Genomic DNA, 18,600 nt, shown 5'->3' on the forward strand with positions numbered 1-18,600 from the left:
GTATAGTTTTTGAAACTTAAGCAAATCAGTGTGTCCCAGGACTTAGTAAAAGTCAAAGCGGTGGAGAGGAAGAAGTACATAAAACAGTTTTGTGCAAGTCCTGTGTCCTGTTTCGTACAAGAAAACAAGATCTTATCTTGTTGTAGGTTTTTCGTTGCGACTAACCAAATTTTAGGCAAAAAGCTAGCGCGTTCCCACGCGAATACTGACATCAAGTGTTACTTGTTATTCTGCTGTTGAGTGTGTTGTTGTTTTTGTTGTTTGACAAAGAAACTGCCTTTATTGTTAATTTTGTTTAGTATAATAAAACATGAAGGCTGGACCTGTGTTAACTTTCCTTATGGTACTTCGTCTGGGTTCTGGATATACGTCATTTGAAGTAAGAATGCCAGATGTTAGTCCGAAAAAAGTAAGTTTATTTTATTTAAAATAACAAGAGTAAACAGTGGTAAATCTACTTAGACATATCCATCATTTCTATTTGGATGGTGTCTGCAATGACCCATCAATACATACAAATATTGTTTTTTAGAAATTCATATAGCCACCAAGCCATTCCAAACCAGGTGACCTAACTTTAAGAAATTGGTCCCATCTTGATTGCTTAGTTAGCTACCTACAAAGAGGGGTGGTTTTGCTAATATTTAAAATGCTATTGATGTTGGTGTAATGCATGCCACTAAAAATATCCATTATTATTATTATTATTATGAACTGACGTTGTGCTGAAACGTCAAAAAGTTAACAATTAAGATATCATTTTTGGCAACTTTAAAGAAAAATAAACACACACCCACTTTGGTTGTTACAGAGAGACACATTAGACTATTGATATAAGAGATTGTAAATATGACAACTTTTTTTGCTGCCATGCTTTGTTCCTAATTCAGAGGGTTGCAACTGTCACGTAATTATATGTGTGCTACCTATATGTACTACACCTACGTAATGTACCATTCTTTTATGTTATGGCATAACTTACTTTTAGAAAGAGGCTTATCTGTGTACTGCGAAGAAGCTCCCTACAAAAAACTCATATGCAGGTAAATATTTTAAGTGGTACCTGGTACATAGTAAAAAATTCATTTTTCGTTCCTTGTTTTTTCCATCAAACTTAATGCAGGCTGGACTGTATTTTTGGAATTTGTGCAGGATGTCTGCAAAACTTGGAAAGCCTTGAATATCCATCATTTTCTTTAGAGAACAACCTAGTAAAAGTTGAAGTATGAATACTTCCAAAAACATTTCTGTCTAGTTAGCATTGTTCTGTCTGTTTATAAACGCTGCCCCAAATATGTACGGCAGCCTACCCCGTTTATAAACAGGACAGGCTGGCTTATATACAACACTTTTTATATTATTTAAGACTTAAAGAACGAACATAATCCAGGTAGGCCGGCTTATGTACAACATTTGTATATATATCATTTCTCACTTACCTTATTATGTACATACTTATTTTTATTTTGTCTTCAGACCATTTCATAAGAGGCGTGTGATCACACAGGCACGCCCCCACACACGCGCAGATTTGTTTAGGCGTGGGATTAATCGCAGATGCAAATTTTGTTTTATTTATGTCTGCCATAGCTTTCTAAAATTATCCAAATTACGAAAAAAGCAAAATATGAAATCAGAGAATGATTTAAGAAGGCTTTACAACCCTTATCGTTAAATTAAATCTTTTCATGTACGTAGAAAACTGCGTAGTTAAAAAATGCATAAAAAAGAAACAAAATAATGAATTATTAAACATTGTCTGTAACAGCAATGTACAGAAGGTTCTTTCTCATGTTTTTATAATTTTATTATCCATTTTTATCTTACCAATCAGTGTGCATAATAAAATGAGCGGCAGTAATGGGGAGGAAAAAGTTCCATGTGTCATATTAATTATTTTTTTTTTACATTTTTTGTGGCCACCTGTTGTTTGAAAGTAGCGAATATAAAAAAGAAAAGAAAGAATGAATGAATATCATTCAAACTAAATTAATACATTTTTAACAGCATTTATCGATTTAGTCCTGGGCACTAGCTTGGGAAATGCATGTCAATAACACCTAAAATGATACCTGCCATACTGCTCTGTTACCAGAAGCAAATCATTTCAATATGCTCAATGTGATTGCAAAGATATAAATAGATTAGAATAACATTCAACACAAAAGAAAAATTGATCCCCAAAATCGTGTTTTAGAGAGAGTAAAAAATCGTTATTGAAAGAAAAAAATAAAGCACGCAAGTGAAATAAGGTCATAAGTATTGGGTTTCTTTAGGAAACAAATTGTGTGATTTGTGTCATTTGTTAAAGGAAAATGGCAAATATTTATATGTTCCTTTCAGTAGCGTTTATGTGATTTTATAATTCAAGCTTTATATATATTTATAATCGTCTTTCGAAGAAATAAAGTTAAAAAATCAGTAGAAAAAAATCAGTAAAGTAAAGTCTTAGATAGTAACGGAGTACTATTTTAGTGAAGGAATTTCATGATCCATCCTTAGCATTAGAATGCTAAATATCGTTATTAGCCACGCTTCAACTTTCTGTAATTTAATCTACATTAAATATTGTTTGTCCCACAGGTGGTTACAAAGTTTAATTAATGACTTTACAATTTTTCTTAACATGGGTTTAAATTCCCAGCTGTAAACTTTGTTGGAACTGACTCTTCGAATGTTCCCTACACCAAAACCAAGCCGCTTGGCGGTGTAAGGGATAAAGGAATTTTGTTCTAACTTTTGCTTCTTGAAAATTTCATTTTTCAAGATCGCACACACACCACACATGCAGAATTATTAAGATGTGCGGTTCATCGCATGCCTACCTAAAATCTTACGAAGTGGCCTGTGTCTGCGTGCTCTCAAACATAAATAAATTAAAAAAATTAAAGTACAAAACCTTGAGGAAAAGGCGAAAAACGTTCAAAATCTTGAAATTGTTTTTATTTCAGTCCGAATAATGATCTATAGAATCAATGGAGCAGAATCTAGAATTTGCATGTCTGTTGTTGTTGAAAAATTACAATGTTTTCATGGTCTTTATCATTATTAACACAAATGTTTTTTTACAATTTCAGTAAAATTTAAGCCTTTGGCTGATGAAGGAACAGCCCACCATATGTTGGTATTTGCTTGTGCAAAACCAAAACACTATAAGGAATATTGGTAAGGTATTGATATTTTGTAATTATTTTTCTTTTTTTATCTTGTTCCTTTAACAACATGTAGTTATCAAATAACAGTTTTATGAAACATTTTATCACAGCACTAAAGAGGGTGTAAACTTAGTTTAAAATTTTTTATTTTTATAATAAGTAATCACTATTGAGAATTTTGCACCTAAAATTAGAATAAAACTGTAAAAAAAAAGAAACACAAAAAAGTATAGGGAAAATAAAGAAGCTGAAAAATTTTCAAATTTTGTTTTCTTGAAGCGCAGTAAATTTGCTTCTTACAACAACTGCTACTGTCACCTTCAACAGCCGCATTAAAAATGGTAGGACTTGAATTCAATCACACAAGAAAAAATTGAACCATACAAAATATGCATATGCTTCCTGACAGGCAAGAAAATAAGGACCACATATGCCAAATTGGCTATTTATGTTACTTTGGCTATTTATGTTACTTTTGAGATTTGCAGAAAAACAACCCAACTATCTTTCTCAACTATCATCTTCTCTTTTTGAGAGCAGACTTTACTAATTTTATTGTCAGTTATCTTTTTACTTAATATCTTCTTCTGTTGCGGTCTATTGATTTTTAATGGCCCATTCCTAATACGAGTGAGGTCCTATAAATGACCTATATGTCATTCGTCCATTACCAGTTTTTTTTAGAATAGGATCTAGTTTTTTCTTTTTTTTTTGCATAAAGATAGTGAACAAAGTGCCCTATTATAGCAAAAATTTTGGCAAAATTAAATCTCACAACAGAATGTATTATTCTTTTTATAGGGATTGTGCAAAAGACAGCCCTTGTAAAGATTATGAAGAAACAATAGTCTATGCTTGGGCCAAAAATGCACCTGAGTTAAAAATGCCAAAAAGTAAGCAAGCTAAATAATACCTTTGATTTATGTTAGAATGTCTCTAAAATATATATTCTAATAAATACCCCTATCTTTTTGTTAGTCTCGGCCCTTATAACATAAATTGCTGATACACGAAAGAGCATGTGCTGTGGCTTTGATCCCTGCGCAGTAAATAGTCTAACGAATATTTATCAACCTTTTTCCTTTTTAAAATTTTAAAAATTATGTTCTGTCCATTTTGCCATTTTATCAAGGTTGTTTGGCCATAATAAATTTTCATTGATTTTTGTTATTTTATAGACGTTGGATTTGCTATGGGAAAAAGAGTATGGCGTTCATATCTTGTTGTACAAGTGCACTATGCTAGACCATTAGGTGGTAAGCTTAAGCGGAAGAAAGATTTATCAAAACATAAAACTATCCTTAAACAGCTTCTCTTGCTGTAGCCTAATGAAGCCTAAAAAGATTGAGGAACCCTGAAAATTTACCTTTTCCAATAATACTTAACAAAAATAATCTTTTTATAAGTATTTCAAAATGCAGACTTTGATATTAATTATTAATATCTGGTGAGATTTGTCGGTTCTTGCTTGCAATTAAAGTCACAATAATTATTAAAAAAACAGGATTCAAGTTGTAACAAAATATATATATATATTTTTTTTTTGTTTTTTTTTGTCATGGTCGAGTTCTCAAGCTTCTCTAGACTACTTAGTTTTTGTATGTAACTTGTAACTTTGTATGTAACTTTTAATTTTGTATGCTAGAAATATTTTTCTGAGCTTCAGAATCCATATGGAACTTGTATTTTTGTGCAGAGTATATAAAGTAGTATTGGTCATTTAGATGATGAGATCGATACAACTGGTGTAGCAGTGTACTTGACTCATCATAAACCGAAATACTCTGCAGGAATCTACTTGTTTGAAACAAGTCAATTTGTTCTGCCTCCTAAGTCAATAGGTAAATTGATATTTACTGTTGGTGTTTATGTACTTATCTATTTATTATTTTGTTTTACTTTATATTGGTTTCTTTTTGTGTAGGAATTCATGTGGATGTGTCCTGCATGTATGATGCAAGCCCAATTCTACCATTTGCATTTAGGACGCATGCGCATGATCATGGTAAAACATACGGAAAATATATTTCAGATAATTATAATTTGGGGGAAGTTTTTTATCATTTGTTTTTTGAAAAAGATTACCAGGATGTATGTTAGGAAGGGCTTGTTTATTATTAATTTTGTTCCCGAAAAATTATTCAGAGTTAGCTAAAGTTTATTCTCGCGATTTCTTTTTCTTTTTTAAAAAACTTCTTGTTTATCATTGATTAACCCTTCACTATAGATATGTAATCCTCAACTTTAATAGTCTTTATTTAATGTTGCTTATGTGAAAGCTCTTGTATGGTTTCCAAATAGTGAGATGAAAAAAATAAAAATAATGCAGATTTAAATTCTGCATTTTTTAAACAAACATGAACCTTTACAATCTTTTTTTCATATTTTATTCTATTTTTTGCTTGTTTCTGATTTTAATAAAAATTCAGCGTAAAATTCGCTTTAGACATGTAAAAAACGCAGTAGTTATTTCAGAATATTATTTATCAATCTTTTATTCCGCAATGTTAAAGGAGAACTAATGAAAAAACCTACATATATGTTTTTTATATTTAAAACATATCACAAAAACAACATGGTATAAAAAATTTTTTTTGTGTCTGAATTTTGTCCCCCAAAATTGATATTATCAAACAAAAGCCGTACATATTTTTTTGATTTGTGATGTCACACAGCAAGACGATGGATGAAGATTAAGTCACTTCTTCGTCTTCTCATATCATTTGAAATATGTTGTTTTCCAAACTAGCAAATTAAAGCACCTGTTGTCTTTTGAGATGTTTAAATACAAAAAATAAGACAAAAAAATTCATAATACAATTGATAAACTCATATCCAAAACTATATTTATAACAGGGAAACATTATTTTATTATGTAAAAGATATTTGTTTCAAAACATGATGAATAAAATTAGTTTTAGACAATCGCAAGAGACGGTTTTCCCATTGAGCTTCGTTCATTTAGAATGCATTTGTTTACTTCCCCGTCTAGTTACGTAACACAAGTTAGTAATTTACCGAACAGAAAGGCCACATCGATACTGTCATGGCAGCAACTGTAATACCACTTTGACCTTAAAGGTATTGAAAACCAAAACTCAGAAATATAAAAAAAATTACACAGTTTATATTCACACTATAATGAACATTTAAGCACAACTTGTTATCAATTGTTAGTTCTCCTTTAGTAAAATCTGCGTATTCACAATTTTTTATTCTTTCTTTGGCACAATTATCATGGGCATATTCACAAACTGTTTTCCTAAAAGTCATAGGCCTTATTATGCATTTTTTTCCAGGGAGGGTTATATCTGCATATAGAATAAGAGATGGAAAATGGAGTTTAATCGGCATCGGTAGTCCTCAGAGAGCTCAGGTTACATTTTTTTCTATTATTTCTTAGATTGTTTTAGTTTAAAATTGCAATGACCACTAAAATGGTTGGTATCTCAATTTTAAAATATTAAAAATTGATACATTAAATCTCATATTTAAACCTTGTATCTTACAGTAAAAGATATTTGTGCTGAAAAATATTGACTGCGTCAAAACAATTAGCAATTATTATTACATAGGTTTTTAAATAAATCTAATTAGGAAAAAAAACATTGAGAAATTTAAATGTAATTCCACCCATCCAAATAATTTACTTTTATAATCAAAGTTTATATTTTGAGATAAAACAACAAGAATGGAGGAGGATAATTGGGTAAGAAAGTGTAGAGACTTGATAGTTCCTGGGGCAAAGCCCAGAGGCAGACTGAGAAAGACTTGGCAGGAGGTTTTAAGGACAGACTTGATACAAAGGAAGTTGAGGTTAGATCTAACACAGTCTAGATCAGATTGGAAGAGGGTCATTAATATACCCCGTCCAACCCATGCTAGCATGGAAAACGGACGTTAAGCTGAGAATGATGACAATGATGATGATGATGAATAGCCAACACAAGCAGACTGATTAAAACTTCTGAGCTCATCTGAACTCTTTCTGTCTCTCAGACTGGCGTTACACATCCACCTAACCATTCTCATGTCATTCCTTTCTAAACGGTCAAGATCTTCCTGCTTCACTGCCCATGTCTCACTACCATACAACATAACACTTCTTACACAGGCCTCATACAACCTACCTTTCACCTTAATTGACAAGACTCTGCTAGTCAACAAAGGAAGTAACTCTCTAAAATTTTCCAAGCAGAAGCTATCCTGCAAGTAACACTTCTTCCAACACCCCCTTTACTGCCCAACATATCACTTAAGTAACAGAAGTTCTCAACTATCTCTAACGAGCCACTGTTGTACATCATTAAAGCTGGAAATACTTCATTCTCTATAATCTCACCTTTGCAACGCTTGCATACAAACTGAATGTCAGCTCTTAACCTTCCACTAATACTACTGCACTTCTTATGTACCCAATGCTTGCAAGTCTGACAAAAAATTGAGTTACTACCAACCCCTTTCCTGCAAACTCCACAAGGCCACTTTCCAACTACAAGGTCACACTTGGCTGCAATGCTACGCTGCAATGCTGACTTTAGACTTTGTTTTGTTCACCCTTAGCCCTTTCTCCTCTAGTCCTTTCTTCCAATTCTCAAACTTTTCAACTAATTCTTCCATCGACTCTGCTATGAGAACCAAGTCATCTGCATACAATACCTTCCATGGACAACCTGTTCTGAACTCCATGGACAGTGCTTCTAACACTAGAACAAACAAAGGACTAAGTAAAGAACCCTGATGTACACCAACATTTACACTAAATTCATCACTAAGTGAATCGTTAATCCTGACACGACTTCTAGCATTGCTGTACATGACTGTACCATCGTAACTAGCCATCGTAACTAGTACTATTACTATTATAATCCATAAAATGATCGTCAAGAGAGAAAAAAGTCTGGTATAGTGTTCACTTTAGATGCTAGGGACTATAATGTGAAATAATCCTTTCTGCTTAGCCTTCGGCATAAGATTAGTATTGATATCTTGGCTCCATTTGATTGCTGTGCTTGTGCGGCTGTTTTAGCTCAGAGAAAAGCTTTTAAGTCATTAGAACCTCCTATGCAGGCCCTTTGTTGATAACAGTACCACCAGTAGCTATCCTAAGTAACTAATCAAGGTAATTATAATAACAATAACTGGTATTAAGAATGATTAGTATTAACAACTTTTATTTTTTTGTTACAGTGAAAACAAGTAACAAAATTTAACCCTGGATGTACATTTTCCAGGATAAATTCAGGATCATTAAACATAAAAGAAACCATTTTCGAAATAATAAATATAGTAATAATAAATACAGTAAAAGGAAATACAAAGAAAAAAAATTAGACAATACAGAATTTTTAAAGGGTAATTGTTTAATTTTACTACTTATTAGCCTGTGGAGATTTTTATGGGGGTCACTCATATATATTTCCAACATACTTGCCCATCTTTTATCATGAAGCTGCAAAATTTGCAGGTGCGATTATAATGGCGTTTTTTAAATATAAAACCCCCGCTTTTTAATTGGGTCACAGACTGACAGGAGTATTTTGATATAGATACTAAGTTTTTAGTATTAATTATTGTCCCTGTTTATGTTTTCTATTCCTCTTGATAGGCATTTTATCCAGTCAGCAAAAAGAACCACCATGTCATTAAAAGAGGAGATCGTTTGGTATGCATGGAGACATAATCTTTTTGACATAGCTCTATATCCTTATTGTGTATATATGTTTCTCCTTTATAACGTACCGTAAATGACGGAACAAGCACCCCTGCCAAATAACTGCCCCTGCCGGAATAAGCACCCCCCCCTAAGAGACATTTTCTTCAATAAGCGCCCCTGCTCAAATAACCGCCCCCTCATAGCCAGAGGGGGCGCTTATGTCATAACACGGCTACAGAAAGGGGAGCTTATTTGGAACAAGGCATAAAAAACAACAATAGGCTGTGTTCAAATGTATTTTACTAAACAAAAGTACAGTTTCATCTTAAAAGTGGTGTTTTAATGTGTCTCCCTTTCGAGTCTACCTCCTCAAAACCAGCTCAAAGTAGCTATACTTTTTTTTCTTCCTGCACGCTTAGTTAAGAGGACATTTGCTACCTTCTTATTGTCTGTGTATGCTGAAATGACACCTATTCAAATAAGCGCCTCTGGTGATTAAGCACCCCCTTAACATAAAAATTTTAAATAACACCCCAGGCGCTTACTCCGTTATTTACGGTAATCATCTATTTTTTATAAAACCTGTTTAGGCTGCCAGATGTACATTTGATAATCAGAATTCCTCTGAGGTTGTTCAGCCAGGGTATGTACAATATTACTGTCTGTTTGGGCGGTAATTATTCATTTTTAAAATTATTTAAACATTATATTCAACAACAAATCATCCATGTTTTATTGTAAATCTCAATAAAAGTAAGTACTTTTTATTTTCAGCATTACATGTATGGGTATTATTTGTTGTTTCCAGAGAATATTCTGATAATGAGATGTGCAATTTTTACATGATGTACTACACAAAAACACATCATCACATTCCAGAAGGATGCCATCGTCATACATCAAAATTAAAATTTCCTGAGGGTAAAAAAAATTTTGAAGTTAGATTTTTGATGTAAAAACCTAATGGTAACTGAAATAAAAATGACAACCCTTATTCTAGGAAACTGATGAGGCACAAAATTAACGTGAATTTTGAAAACTAGTTATTAGCCTGTGGATAACACCACATGTGCGAAATAGTGCAATGTAAATATCCAGGACGTTGAACAAGTTAATTTGAAACCTGTAAATAAAGTTGCAAAATATATTTTTCAGGCAATTGCAAGTCATAGCTTACCATACGATTTGTTTTCCTTTTTTGATGCGATTTAGCTAATATAATTAGAGCAGGCTGGTATTGAGGATTCTTTGATGAAAACGATAGAAACTGGTCGTCAATAAGTTCCTTTTTAAAATGAAATAAACATAATTTCCCGATTAGCGTTTCATAATTCCTTTTTAAAAGTAGATTGAACTAAATCATTTTTTTAAGTTGTTATACATATTTGCGTTAATTTCTGTCGTTTTTATTTTGTGATCATTACTTTTTGAGCCTTGGTAATTTCCTGGAATAAGGTATTCAATTTTTTTGGTATCAGTCAAAATACAGTGTAAAAGTTCCATAAAAGATAAATATATATAAGATAATGATATTCACAGGCTTTGTTTATTTATACAGGTTCTGATGTGTGGCCTCCAGATCATATCACTAGTACTGTACCTACTATGAAAAAAACAACAGAACCAACATTGAGTAGTGCTTCTAACAATACTCAAACAACTACTCAAAATGTCCATGTCAGTGTAAACATACCAAAAAATTCAGTTTTTACGAAAACAGCCCAAATTTTGCATCCAAAGCCACTATTTCAAAATAACTGGAGCATGGAGGCAAAAGTCGGTCCAGTTTATGGCTTGGCAATAGATGCTGTACATCGTGTTGTGTTGATCCATCGAGGCAAAAAGTCTCAAAAATATGAGTATGTAGTTTGCAGAGTGCTTATATTTAATAGACTTTTACTGCCATTCAGGTTCAGTGTAATAAATACTTGACCAGTGTGGACTTGTTTTTGACTAAAGTTGGAAAATCAGGAAAAGTTGCGGATTTCTTTTAAATGTTTTTTTAGTCAAAAACCAACCAGAATTAGAAATATAAATATCTGAATAAGAAACTGTGCATTAATTGTTCAGAGAAATAAAAATATGGTTACTGCTTTCACGATTAATTAATTTGACTGAGGAGAGGTTTAGACTAAAGCAAACCAAGAACAATTTGGAGAAATAATCTATTTTTGGCATATAATCATTTGAATTTAGAATTTTAAACAGAAACAAAAAAAATTATTGTGTGGGATACATGGAGAATAAGAAATCCGTAAAAATCACAAACCGTCATAATAAAACCATTTGACGTCGACAATGTTTACTTCTGGTTGTCTGGTTGAAATTCTCTTTTCACTCTGTATCTTTAACCACCTTTTTTTTTATAGTGTTTTTGATGAAGAAAATGTTTACATTGGACCAGATAAACCACTCAGCGAAAATGCAGTGTTACACCTGACACCAGATACAGGACGTCTCGTCGAAGCAACTGCTCAAAATAGGTATGATAGAATTTGCGTTGTTTCAGTAATTAGAGCAAGTTTTCATTTGCGTTACATATGGTAATTAGCTGTTCATAACGCACATATTTGAGTGGATACACTGTTTATAATGCGTTTTTTTCAAACGTAGAGCTATAATAAATAAGGTGGTAGTATATCACAGGTGATGAAAAAAAGTGTTACGTACAGTTTACTATTTTTTACATTTTTCGGAACGACTTGAGGCGAGCTCATACATTTTGTGTCCAGGAAGTGATAAAAATCAAATTCAAATATGTTACTTGACACATAATTTTTTTATTTATTTATGAATACAATTCTATATACGTCCATTAACTGAAATGATTTAAAGATTATCATTTCTTCAATTCGTAAAGCCATTAGAAATAATTTTAATTAGCGCATTCTAGAACACTATGCTATATCGTCTTACATCAGTTAGTACCAATAACATGGACGAGTACTCTGCATGTGGGTTAGGTTCCCTGCATCTATCGTCATTAAAAGTAGTAGATATCCACAATCATTTTCAGATATAATTTAATCAAGCTTTTAATGGTCGTACCCACAAGCAAATTTTTTTATGCCCTCTTGGTATTAAACCCGTGCTCTTTGAACATACCAAAGTTCACTTGTCAATGTTCACAGTTAGATCTAAAAAGCGATATTAATTTTTGCTGACGTCAACACAGCCAATTTTTCTTTTTTTTTTTTTTACTTTTGTCTGACGTGATTGTTGATAGTTAATTATCCGGACATTAAAACAACCGGCGCGTTTTTATCGTTGTTTACCAGGCCTAAACATTCTCGGTTGGGATATTATATTTTTTTAAAAAAATTGTAATTTCCTCATGTAAAAATAGGGTGGATAGCATTAACTTTGAGATTTTATTAAGATATCGATTTTTTATTTATTTGTTTTGATGGTTTTGCTTATTATTTAAGTCTTTTTTTTTTAGATTTTATGTTCCTTACGGTTTATCAATCGATGGGACTGGAAATTACTGGGTTACTGATATTGCGTTGCATCAAGTAGGTATCGGTTGATCGTAAATCACACAAGGTTTTTCAGCGAATTGTAACAATTATAAATGGTATCTAAGGTTGTGTTACTATAGGAAAAAAATGTATAAGAATTAGTCGGAGATTTTGTAGAAAGTTTCTAAACTGTGAAAGTTCGTACCGCAAACACTTTTTTCTTAATATCGAAACACTTTTTGTCATCAACAGGCGAAAGAGCACATTGTATTATCTATTGTTTTATTATAATTGTATTTCTTCCAAACTACTCTTACTTTTTTGCTTCTTACTTGATTCACCATCAACATTTCGATGTTTTCTGTCGAGATATTTAAATGTGAAAATTAGGACTTAACGTTCATCAATGCCGGATCACGCTAAAGTCATTTCTTTTCTGTAGGTCATCAAATTTTCCAGCACAAGCTTCGACAAACCTGCTTTGACACTGGGAGAAAGATTTGTACCTGGTGTCGATTTGAAGCATTTCTGTCAACCGACTGATGTAGTGATTGATAAACTTGGAAATATTTACGTGACCGATGGGTGAGTTTTAAGCTCTGTTCTATTACTTATAAACTGGTATTGTGAGTTGTGAGGATTTTATAAGAAGATGACAAAATTTGCGTTATTCTCGCGATTTAAACGTGGAAGTTAACGTGCGCAAGTTGTATTTTGTGAAAAGTACGACATCGAGGCTATGCGGAATGTCATGTCAAGGGTATTTGCGATAATAAATACTCGCGAAAATTTGTACCATTAAGGTAGATCATGCATGAAAGTAAAGTACATCTAAATTGCGGATAGTATAAGTAAAGAACAAACCACCCTTGACAAGGTTTTTACTTACAAATTATAGCCTACATGCAATTTACCAGTAAAAGAGTGCGAGTTATAAAAATAAATTGAAAAAGTTATCAGTGGTGCTTCTTCTGTTTGTTTTCTTTCTTGTCATGATATTGTTCGCGTTTCTTCTCATCAAAGAGATTTTTACCGTACCGGTAAACAGCGTTTGCCCGAGCTTCAGCTTTGATTTTTTGAGCAGTGTAGCCCATCGTTTGCCAGCTAAGACATCTTAAGCTGCCGCCCATGACACAAACAGGTGTAGCGTCAATGGGTACAACGACCTTTCCGCATGGATTTTTTCTAAACAAACGTAGCGCTTCGGCATCTTTCTCGTGATTGAAGGTTGGCATGTAGATGTAATTTTCTGTGACCACGCAATTGACGTACACCCCGCAGGAAGAGGCGTACCCCCCCTTGTATTTCCTCTCATCGAGGAAGCCTTCAACTTCAACGATATCACATCCAGGACAGCCTTTCCACAACTCATTTTTGTACATGGTGTGCTCAGGTTCCTCTTGTTTCTGCATGTAGATCGTGTTCTCACACACAAAAGCTGCCATGCCGTCTGAATGAGCCAAAGTTGGCTCATCGGGTGTGAGAATGGAAACATTTTTAACGTTGGGTAGCCAGTACTTCAACGCTTCTACTCCTTGCTCTTCAGTTAAATGATTGTCGCTGAGAAACTTTCTGGTCGTGATTACTTTATCTTTGTTGTTATTCACCAAGTTGCCGCCGTCCAAGAAATACGGGATTTCATACGGAAATATGTGAAGGTCATGTATGAATTTGTTGAAAATCAACTGAGTGTTTCTGGCCATTTTTTTGTTTCCAGCGCCGATATATTTGAACTGCGCATTGATTGAGGGTATTGGAAAGCTCACATCTCTCACCCACGGATCGTCGATACTTGCTAGAATGAGCTGGTCATGGTGGATGTGTTTCTCGTAATACGGCATCGTTTCTTTATCGGCGATTAACACAACTGAATCTCGTCCGTTGACGGCAGCGATATAGTTCAAGTAGAACGGAATAACATCCAAAAATTTTTCCTTGTAGTATGGGTTTAATTTGATCGGGGGAGCGATGACTAAAAGTTGCTCTGGACCCCAGTTGTCGTAGGCATGGCAACAGCCTAAAATCTAAGAATGAAACTGATATTGACTTGCAGAGAAGTCCATCTACTTACACACTTTCAAAATTGGTGTTACAGTTAAATATTTTGATTCAGTTTTTGTTATCTTTTTTTCACTTGTTAATTGTACCAAAGTTTGTAAATTTTCAAGTGTTCTAAAATTTTTTGAACACTTTAAGAGTTAATTTTCACGCAAAATTTCGCGCGTACTAATAATTTTTGCGCAAGTTTAAATCTCTCTTCTAAATAAGAAAGATAAAATAGTAAATATAGATGCATTTCTTTTTTTGTGAACTGTAAAATGATCTTATTTGTTTGCTGTTTCTGTTGGAAATCACGAAAAACAACTGGAACAATTTTTTCGCGATCACTTCTGTTTCTTAAAAAAAGTAGCTATATTTAATTGGGCGCACCAACAAACTTTTTTGTGCGAATGCGCGAAGATCAGTCAGGTATAGGTTACAAAAAAAAAGAATTCTTTAAAACTTACCATCAACAAAACCAATTTTAACATTTTTTTCACGTAAGCTTCAGTAGACTTCAACAAACATATGGACTTGTATGTGGGTTGAGTATATAAATGCAATTCGCTGCAGGGTATCCATGGTGCATAATGACTTTTCTTATGTCCCTGAGTAAATAGTATGATAACCCAAATTAAAAAGAACAGAAAATAGAAATCAAGATTACTAAGGTTTAGTTTACACTACACAAGAAATGAGAAAAAAATAATAAATGATTTTTGTGTGATGAAATACGTAATTTTTGTAATTTTTGAGGTGTGTGTACGTCCTCTTAGTGTACACTTTTTTATATGCCAGGTGTATACCAGGCTTTATGTGCATTGCTCTGCAAATAAAAGGGACGGTCCGTCCTATTGTAAATCTTATCCTGATATTTCGCAACGCATTTTAATCCCTTTTTTCTCCCACGTATGCATATATTTATTTATATAGCAGTGATAAATTGTTTAGCATGTTTTTGTTAATTGGCCTCTTTTTTTCGGCTGTCGGTTTTTTAAAAGAGAAGACATAAAGATAATAAATTTTGAGCATAAAGCAAGTATATGTGTTTACTAAAACGTAAACTTTCAAGCTATGTTGCCATTAATCCAAACCAAAGATAAAAATAAACAATAAATAAATAAATAAATAAATAAATAAATAATACAAAACAACAACAACAATCTAGTTTTTTTTTCTGCTAATGCTTGGCAAACTTCCACGATCTTTATAACAGTCGACTCGCCTATTCCTGACATTTCGGACAATGTGTAATTATAATCTCCTCTAGCTAGTTTATATAAGCATATTGCAAGGCGCATGTCTGGACTAATTGGTTGTTCTGATGTTGTTTGCTTAAAATCTTTTATCAGAATACTCGTTTGAAACCATCTCCCGCCATTCAGCATTTCTTCGAAAACGTCTACAACATCGGATCCTTCTTGGTCTGTTTAAATTTTCGTTATGCAGCTTTGAAACCAGGTAACGAATTCTCGACTACAATCTCTGTCTGCGATGAATCGCTGATACTAAAATCACCAAAATTCTTCTTCTTCTTGCATACCAGGATGCTTTATTTCTTAAATATTCCAAAACTAAACAAATGATATCTTTTCTCGCCATTACTCTTTCCTTTAAAATACAGCATGAAAGGAAACACGTAGATTTTATTTTATTCATGGTCACACCGACCTCTTTACAATATTTTATTATTGTGAAATTGAGAGAAACAATAAACCACGGATATTTTAAATGCATGGCATTTAGTTTAACTCGGCGTATAATTCCACGCCGTGTCGAACTAAATACCAATGTCGCTCTTTTGCCGATTTTAATTTAATTAAGTTTCGCACGGCAGAAATGAGGCGTCTAATCTAGGACTGAGACTCTGTACGTGCGTGCCATAATTTTTTAAGCTGTGAAAATAGAATTTGAGCCTGAAACTGTTTTTATTTTGTACCTAATTTTTCAGCAAAATCCGAGGCTTGTGTTTTTATAAAATAATTATAAAAAGTGTAAATTTTAAATTGAAAATAGTTGTTGTAAAAAGTGTAAATTTTAAATTGAAAGTTGATAGGATGCTTTTACTAATACATCAAACAATTTTCTCTGCGTAATTTTTTGTTAAACCATCTCGACCAATCAAACCAGTCATACAAAGGTGTTTAAGACCAACTGAAAAGTAAACAAACTCATGTGTCATGTTTCTAACAAAATAACTTTACTGTATTTTCTTTCCTTTGTTAACAATTTAGTTTGTGCAATAATCGAATTATAAAATTTTCTACTCGTGGCGAACCTATAAAAACATGGGGAAAGCAAGGAACAGGTATATTTTTGCCTTTTTATTGTTTGTTTGTTTGTTTGTTTGCTTGTTTGCTTGCTTGTTTGTTTGTTTGTTTGTTTGTTTGTTTGTTTGCTTGTTGATGCAATATGTAAATGTTGTTTACGTTTTAGGCACTGGCGAACTGAACACGCCACTTAGCTTGTCGCTAGATGACCATTCAAATCATTTATACGTGTGTGATGGTGGAAACGGACGTATTCAGCTATTTCACACCGATGGTAAATTTGTAAAAACAATTCAACATAAAGAATTCGGCAGCCGGTTAGCTGCACTGCACTTCAATCCAGCCTATGGTTAGTTATGCAAGCATTGTCTTTTCTATTTTCTAATGTTTTGAACACAATAAGCTATTTTCTTACATACTATTTTTGAAGACACGCATTACTTGTGTTTACCAAAGCGATGACATAGTTTGTAACAATCAATTCTGTCATTGTCTTGTTGTATTTTATTCTTCTGACTTCCAGGTGGCGTCTTATATGTAGTGAGTGCGGAAAGCCATGGTCATAAGCCAAAGGGATTCACAATGGATACCAATACCGGTGACGTCTTAAATGTTTGGAATATAGATAAGGTATGTTGGATAAAAATAATAAACTTGAACATTTTTATTCTGATTCATTTGTTTATTATTTCACTTTTTTCATTCATTTATTTATTTATTCATTTCTTTCTTTTCCCTTCATTCATTTGTCACTTTACATTAATAAGAGACATTTCTTTTTAAGGGTTTTCAGCACCCGCAAGATATTATCAGCTCTGAAGATGGCACAACATTGTACGTATCTGAAGTTCTTTCGAGTCATGTGTGGAAGTTTAAAATTACAATTTCTAGCGACGCTTCTATGAAGAAAGGACATACGCAAGGTAATTGGTTATAACTTGAAACATTTGCACAGTTCTGATGGGTGTGGTGTTTTTTTTTATGCAATAATAAGTATTTATGAAATATTAAAATAACCTATTCCCAAAAAAAACTTACGCAGGATTACTATTCAAGTTTTCATTTGACTGCAGTTTCTGCTCTAGCGCAAAAATCCCACAAGCTTTTTTTGGCGCATGCGCACGTTGACAGAACTAGACTTTTGTGTAAGTGCGCACGCGCTAACTGAAAAGAATTCGAAAATGAAGTCAAGTTGAATCGAAGCAAGCCTTTTGTGATCTTTTAAGCTGTTCTTTCTTTTCTTTTGTCAATGTTGTTTTTACGCAGTTGGAAAAGTTATAACCAAATTATTGTCTTGCAGAAAGATCTGAAAAATCACTACTATAAAAATAACAAAAAAAAATATTTTTAAGCTGTTAAATTTCTTGTGCTAAGGTTGTACTTTTGCAAAGTTGCATCTCACTATTTTTTAGGTTTTCCATGGAAGGAAATAGATAAAGTACAAAAAGTTAATTCCTCAGAAGACACGGAAAAAGTATTAAACAAAACCGTTGTAGACGAGGATGTTACTATGGTGCCGGCGGTTGTCGTCGTCGTCGTCCTAGCGACGCCCATCATACTGGTATTTGTCGCCGCTATTATACAACACATGAGATTTAAAAGTAGACAGAAAAAAGTTTTACGACAAAAGAGACAAAATAAACTACATCCCAAAAACAAAGAACTTTGTTTCGGTTGTTGTGTGACTCCGAGATATTACTATGACGGTAACCGAGGTTTTGATAAACTTATACAAGAGTATAGTGAAGAAAGCGCCGAAGAAGAGGATTTGTTTAGCCGGAAAGCTTGAGTGTGTTATTTTTGTGTGTGGAAAACTCATTTTTTAAATTCTAATGTATTTACATCTTTTTTGTTGAGTTGATAATTTCACGCGTTTATTACTTTTGTTAACCATTTTGTTAGCGTGTAAATATCTCACTTTCCGCTAATCCAAAGTAAATTAACGTTTAAATTAACTTTTTCGCGAAATTTTGTGTTTTTCGCGAAATTAAGTTCCCGCATGAAAACACACTTTATAT

General features: G+C 33.1%; 1 protein-coding gene across 1 annotated transcript; it reads left to right on the forward strand.

The window, feature by feature from the left end:
* The first annotated feature begins 254 nt into the window (after positions 1–254).
* LOC130646165 (peptidyl-glycine alpha-amidating monooxygenase-like) lies at positions 255–18,460 on the forward strand. The gene is made up of 20 exons (XM_057452314.1): positions 255–409; positions 989–1,043; positions 3,078–3,165; positions 3,957–4,048; positions 4,334–4,411; positions 4,880–4,996; positions 5,080–5,160; positions 6,455–6,531; positions 8,764–8,820; positions 9,402–9,454; positions 9,620–9,732; positions 10,370–10,670; positions 11,181–11,294; positions 12,254–12,326; positions 12,715–12,857; positions 16,547–16,620; positions 16,749–16,931; positions 17,106–17,212; positions 17,367–17,505; positions 17,995–18,460. The coding sequence occupies exons 1-20, from the start codon at positions 311–313 to the stop codon at positions 18,369–18,371; spliced, it is 2,421 nt and encodes an 806-aa protein (XP_057308297.1). The 5' UTR covers positions 255–310; the 3' UTR covers positions 18,372–18,460.
* The last annotated feature ends 140 nt before the right edge of the window (positions 18,461–18,600 follow it).

Source organism: Hydractinia symbiolongicarpus, chromosome 1 (assembly GCF_029227915.1).
Source record: "Hydractinia symbiolongicarpus strain clone_291-10 chromosome 1, HSymV2.1, whole genome shotgun sequence".
Classification (NCBI taxonomy): domain Eukaryota; kingdom Metazoa; phylum Cnidaria; class Hydrozoa; order Anthoathecata; family Hydractiniidae; genus Hydractinia; species Hydractinia symbiolongicarpus.

Bases quoted from the DNA above. Each gene is read 5' to 3' on its own strand.
- LOC130646165 (XM_057452314.1), top strand. From the start codon at position 311: ATGAAGGCTGGACCTGTGTTAACTTTCCTTATGGTACTTCGTCTGGGT. The intron at 16,932-17,105 runs GTTAGTTATGCA...TCTGACTTCCAG, and splicing joins GCACTTCAATCCAGCCTATG to GTGGCGTCTTATATGTAGTG. The intron at 17,213-17,366 runs GTATGTTGGATA...TTTCTTTTTAAG, and splicing joins ATGTTTGGAATATAGATAAG to GGTTTTCAGCACCCGCAAGA.